Below are 6,271 nucleotides of genomic sequence, written 5' to 3' on the forward strand. Positions count from 1 at the left end.
CTGTGCAGTGGTGAAAAACAACTAAAAGTGCCAAAAACATTTTTTTGTATACTTCGATACCTTCTTAACAATGGATAAAAAATTATAGCCATAAAGAAAATAGTTTTTCTGTAAATATATTTATAAATTGTCTTTTTTAAATTTAGAAAACAAAATCCTCCATTTAAAATACGAAATAAATAAATAATAAGCATCATAAATTCCTGCTATATTTGAGATTAATCGATAAAGACCTGAAGTACTTTTTAAAACGCTAACCCTGAAAAGTTCGTTTGTATCTGACTGTCGCTGCATCGTAATAGTAGTCATCCTTCTTCTAGTTACGGTCTGCCTGCCGCCGACCCGCCGAAACGCCGCGCAAGCCTCAAATCCACGCCGTCGACGTTACCCACTAGCCGACTCAGTGCAAGCCAGCCCTCCACCAAGCCCTCACCAATGTAACGGTCGTCGACGCTAAACACAACATTCCACGCGACGTCGGAATGCCCAAATAATCAACAAGTATAAACGCGGTCGTGCTTATTCCCTCCATAAAACATGGGACGCTTTTCGTTATTTTACCTCCTAGCCGCTAGTGTTACCGTGGTGTGCGGATACTCTTGGCCCAGTGAAGAAACAACTACGCGAAGTTCGCAGTTTAAAGATTTTCACACGGATCCCTTAGTTGTTGAAACCACCAGCGGATTAGTGCGCGGTTACTCTAAAACGGTTCTGGGACGCGAAGTACACGTTTTCACGGGTATTCCTTTTGCTAAACCTCCTGTCGACCAACTCAGGTTTAAGAGGCCGGTACCCATTGACCCCTGGCATGGCATTCTGGATGCGAATAAGCTACCAAACTCATGTTTCCAAGAACGATACGAATATTTTCCGGGATTTGAGGGCGAGGAGATGTGGAATCCCAACACCAACATCTCGGAAGATTGTCTTTATTTGAATATCTGGGTTCCTCAACGCCTGCGCATACGACACCATAATGAAAAAAATGTTGAAAGGCCTAAAGTTCCTGTCTTAATTTGGATATATGGAGGCGGATATATGAGCGGTACATCAACTTTGGATATATACGATGCTGACCTTATAGCATCGACTTGTGATGTAATTGTAGCCTCCATGCAATATCGTGTCGGCTCTTTTGGATTTCTTTATTTGAACAGATACTTTTCGCGAGGCAGTGAAGAAGCGCCAGGAAACATGGGTTTGTGGGATCAGATCCTAGCCATACGTTGGATTAAAGAAAATGCTGCAGCATTTGGAGGTGATCCGGAACTCATAACTCTATTTGGAGAATCTGCAGGAGGTGGTTCGGTTAGTCTTCACCTCATTAGTCCTGTTACGAAAGGATTAGCTAGAAGGGGTATTCTTCAATCAGGTACCATGAACGCTCCTTGGAGTTATATGACAGGAGAACGCGCAGAGGACATCGGGAAAGTATTAATTCAAGACTGTGGTTGCAATGTTACGTTATTGGAAAGCAACCCTCAACAGGTGATGGATTGTATGAGGGCTGTTGATGCGAGAACCATATCTTTACAACAGTGGAATTCTTATTCGGGAATCTTGGGTTTCCCATCTACTCCAACCATTGATGGAATTCTAATGCCGAAGCACCCAATGGATATGCTTGCAGAAGGAGATTATGAAGATATGGAGATATTACTTGGAAGTAACAGAGACGAAGGTAGGATTCAGAAATTATTTTATTTTGTACACTGTTCAAGCTGTAATTAAATAAAAAAAATACTTTAAAAAAATATGCCAGTAATTTTACTAGGTGGTGAAATAGATCGGACGCTATCGTCGCCCCCGCTAGCGAAATTATTCTGATTCGATTTTTTTGCACAAACTTACTCAAAAAGAGGTCCTTATAACAAGTCTACAGGGTGCCGGGAGGTGCCGTGGTCGAAAAATTGTTTAAACAATTTTTTTTAAACAAATTCACAAAAATAGTTTTTTTATTTCGAACAATTTTTTTTAGATGATTTGGCTTATTCTGAGCAAAAAAGGTCTCTTGTCATTTTTTCCTATAATTGATTGTTTGGAGTTATATGCGATTAAAAATTTGAAAAATGCGAAAATGACCATCCTTAAAGTTTTTTTTATTAATGGCTTTGACATAGCCAATTAGTCAGTCCTTTAAGCTTAATAACTCGATTAAACATTAATATTATGAAATTCAAAAAGTGACCAAATCAAGTTTCAAACCCATTCTTCAAGGTCCTGAAGAGATTTTTGTCATTATTTTATTGCAAAGCTGTTATTTTTAATTATTAACAATTAGAGTTATAGTCCAGGATGTATCGTCGCCCCGTTAGTGAAATTATTCCGATTCCATTTTTTTTGCAGAAACTTACTCAAAACGAGGTCCTTATAACATATCCATAGGGTGCCGGGCGGTGTAGTGGTCGAAAAATTGTTTAAACAATTTTTTTAAACAAATTCACAAAAATAATTTTTTTAGATAACTTGGGACATTCTGAGCAAAAAAGGGCTCTTGTGATTTTTTTCTAAAATTGATTGTTGTCGAGTTATACGCGATTTAAAATTTGGAAAATCCGAAAATGGCCATATAACTCGACAACAATCAATTTTAGAGTAAAATCACAAGAGACCTTTTTTGCTCAGAATAACCCAAATTATCTAAAAAAATCATTCGCAATAAAAAAAAACCTTTTTGTGAATTTGTTTAAAAAAAATTGTTTATACAATTTTTCCACCACGGCACCCTGTAAATATGTTATAAGTACCTCGTTTTGAGTAAGTTTCTGCAAAAAAAATGGAATCGGATTAATTTCACTAACGGGGGAGACGATACATCCTGGACTATAGCGCTAATTGTTAATAATTAATTAAAAATAACAGCTTTGGAATAAAATAATTACAAAAGTCTCTTCAGTACCTCGAAGAAGGGGTTTGAAACTTGATTTGTTCACTTTTTGAATTTCATAATAATAATGTTTAATCGAGTTATTCACCTTTAAACGCCCAACCATTTAAAGGTTCCATGTAAGCCCAAGGATGGGTAAAAAATGTACACCTCGAAAATAGCTAATATATTTATTGAGAGTTGTTGGAAATGGATTAAACTTAAGAATCTTATGCCTAATAAACACAGCATCTTTTAAATATTATTATAAACAATTTACAAACTTTACAACAAAATTAAAATGTACATCAAAATTAACATACTACTAAAAGCCAGTAATTCAGATTTGTCTATTTTTTCGACATTCTTCCTTTACGTCCTCATTAGTGTGGCAAATAATTATGTCGATTATTAAATTATACGTCGATAATTATGTGCATTATGTTTCTGCCAATGAGAAATTATATAGAAACCTTTACCCAAAGATGGACTTTTTGTGCCCACCCATATTTTGAATTCAAGATATTACTTTTATTTTTAAAAATATCGGTAGAACCAAATTAACATTCGATAAAGGGTCATCTTTTTAACAATAAATAATTTTTGAAATATTTTGCAACACGTAATAAATATGTTATGAGGGAATACGCATTAGGTGGACATTTTTTTTATCCACCCTTGGGCGTTTAAGGGTTAAGCCTTGAAAATGGCCATTTTCGCATCATTTTCCAAATATTTAATCGCATATAACTCGACAGAAATCAATTTTAGAAAAAAATGACACGAGACATTTTTTGCTCAGAATAATCCAAATTATCTAAAAAAAATTGTTCGAAATGAAAAAAATATTTTTGTGAATTTGTTTAAAAAACTGTTTAAACAATTTTTCGACCACGGCACCGCCGGGCACCCTGTGGATATGTTATAAGGACCTCTTTTTGAGTAAGTTTGTGCAAAAAAATCGAATCGGAATAATTTCGCTACCGGGGCCGACGATATTTCCCGGCCTAAAATAGAGTAGAAAAAAACTGAGGATTTTGTTTCAAGTTCTTATCGACTTGTTATCGATATAACCAAGTTATATCGAGTTTATAATATTATTGTCTTTCAATAATTCTGAAGCACATTTTAGTTCGTCAGAACAAATAGTGCCCTAAGGTAATTATTGTAGTGGGTGGAAGTATTTGGTCGTATGTTTTATTTTTTCTTCCATTTTTGGTATTGTAAATTACTATAAATACTGCATTTGCTATATTTCTGTCGTATAACAGGTATAATTTTATGGTTATTTTTTAACGTAAAGGTAACGTAACATAAATGGATTTAACCTTTCCAGTTTTTTTTGCTCATACTAATTTTTCAAAAATAAAAAAGAGAAAATGATGCTCGATTATTTAGGGATTTTCGGTTTGAGAATATTACAGTTATTAGTATAATTATTAGTAATTAGTATAATTGTTTAATTATAAATTAAGATTTTATACACACAAATGGAGACTTAAATAATAGTTATAATCCAAATAAAAGAAAATGCGCTAAATTTAAATTTATTATTAATTAAACCAGTATTAACATTATAATAAAAAAACCATCGTTTTAAACTGTATCGCAGAAAGCCAAACGTTCTGCCGATATAAACCTTTTGTGGAAAACAGTGTTGGCGGAGTCAGTACTACCTAAAATCTAAAGTATATTAATTTATCTGTTTTCACTTTTGTATTATAATTACGTCAAATTGGTATAATTTCGATAATCAAAGAAATAATGAAATTGTTAAAAACACTTATAATAGTTATTTATGTATCAAGGGCATTAAATAGGTAGATATAGGTAGTTTATACCCTAAGGACGACAAGCTTATAAACTCGAGGGCCTCTGGCCCGAGTCTTTATATCGCCCGAGGGTATAAACATCTAATAATGCACGTGGTGCATACAAAATTCTATGTCATTTATGTTATGCGCTCCTCTACAAATAAACCAACACCAATTGGATCGCCGAGGCAGAGCGCGCACTGTTGCACGGTCCGGGAGCGCCAACCATTCACTATGTTTACAAACCACTTGCGCTCCGCGCTCCCTACAACTGGTCCCATCGATACGGCATGCGCTCCTCTACATATAAACCGCCACCTATTGGACCGCCGCGCCGGGGCGAAGCGGGCACTGTTGCACGGTCCGGGAGCGCCAACCATCCACTATGTTCACGAACCTCTTGCGCTCCGCGCTCCCTACAACTGCTCCAATCGATAGGGTATGCGCCCCCTTACATATAAACCACCACAGATTGGAGCGCCGAGGCAGAGTGCGCACAATTGCACCGTCCAGGAGCGGCAAACGTATCCACTATGTGGAGCAGTTGCAGGAGCTCAGAGTGCAAGCATAGTGGATAAGTGCGTTTACACATAAAAATTTCCCAACAAATTACTGCCTGTGCGTCAGCTTGAAATTCCTGATCAGACAGGATTATAAGTCGACTTCCGCCAATGGTTCGTTATCGAACCATTATTTTCAAACACCAGATTTGATGACTCAGAATTTTTTTTTATTTTTATAACAATTGATGTAAAAAAAGGTTAAAAAAAATAATGTTTTAGTTTATTTGACCACAAAAGTGTTATGCCAATAAAATTACTACAGTAAAAATAAAGTTGTGTCGAAGGATTGAAAATGTCGGACATTTAAAAAATATTTTTATTATGAAAATATGAGTTTGGAAATTAAACAAAAGTAGTTACACTTATATCTTCTGGTTGCTTAAGAAATACAAAGATTTACCAAAAATTAACGAATTACCAAAAAAGAATCTACAAAAAAATTGTGCGTTTTCGCACCATTGGCGCTAAATGGGTTAAACAATTTTTTTGTATGTGACATTGTCAAAAAAAGTCAGAATGCAAGAGAAATTCGACATTTCTGAAGAAATAGTTAAATGAGCCAAAAGAGCGACTGAAAATCTGTTACCGAAAAAATCGAAAGGAACATACGACAAGAAATACGCTAAATTTCAACAATGGATGGCAGAAACAAATACTGAATGCGTAAATAAGCCCGTACTACTGGCGTACTTTGGAGACATATCGATGGCGTAGAGTGAAACCCTCGTATGTCAAAAATTGCAAATTTTACAGGAAACAGTTAAAACTGTTTTTTAGTTTAGAATATCGAAAAATTTAAATATTTTATTGGACAGTAGGTATGTTTAAAGGGCAATACTTTTTTAGGTTACACATTACTTTTTTAAAAAATTATTAATATGACGTAGTACCGTGACTTACGTGATTTTCACGCAACGTGAGTTAGTATTTATACGAGTATTTCATGCATTATGAAATAAGCAATACGGTATTAAGCGTATACTTTTATTAACAGTTTTTAAAAAAATAAGTTCACACTACATTAAAAC

At 35.1% G+C, this 6,271-nt stretch overlaps 1 protein-coding gene across 1 annotated transcript; it reads left to right on the plus strand.

Annotated features, from left to right (window-relative positions):
• The first annotated feature begins 421 nt into the window (after window positions 1-421).
• On the plus strand, window positions 422-1,731 carry LOC114334207 (acetylcholinesterase-like). The gene has a single exon (XM_028284243.2). It carries the CDS (start codon window positions 538-540, stop codon window positions 1,729-1,731), a length of 1,194 nt encoding a protein of 397 aa, XP_028140044.2. The 5' UTR covers window positions 422-537.
• Window positions 1,732-6,271: the final 4,540 nt, after the last annotated feature.

Source organism: Diabrotica virgifera, chromosome 4, assembly GCF_917563875.1.
Source record: "Diabrotica virgifera virgifera chromosome 4, PGI_DIABVI_V3a".
NCBI lineage: Eukaryota > Metazoa > Arthropoda > Insecta > Coleoptera > Chrysomelidae > Diabrotica > Diabrotica virgifera.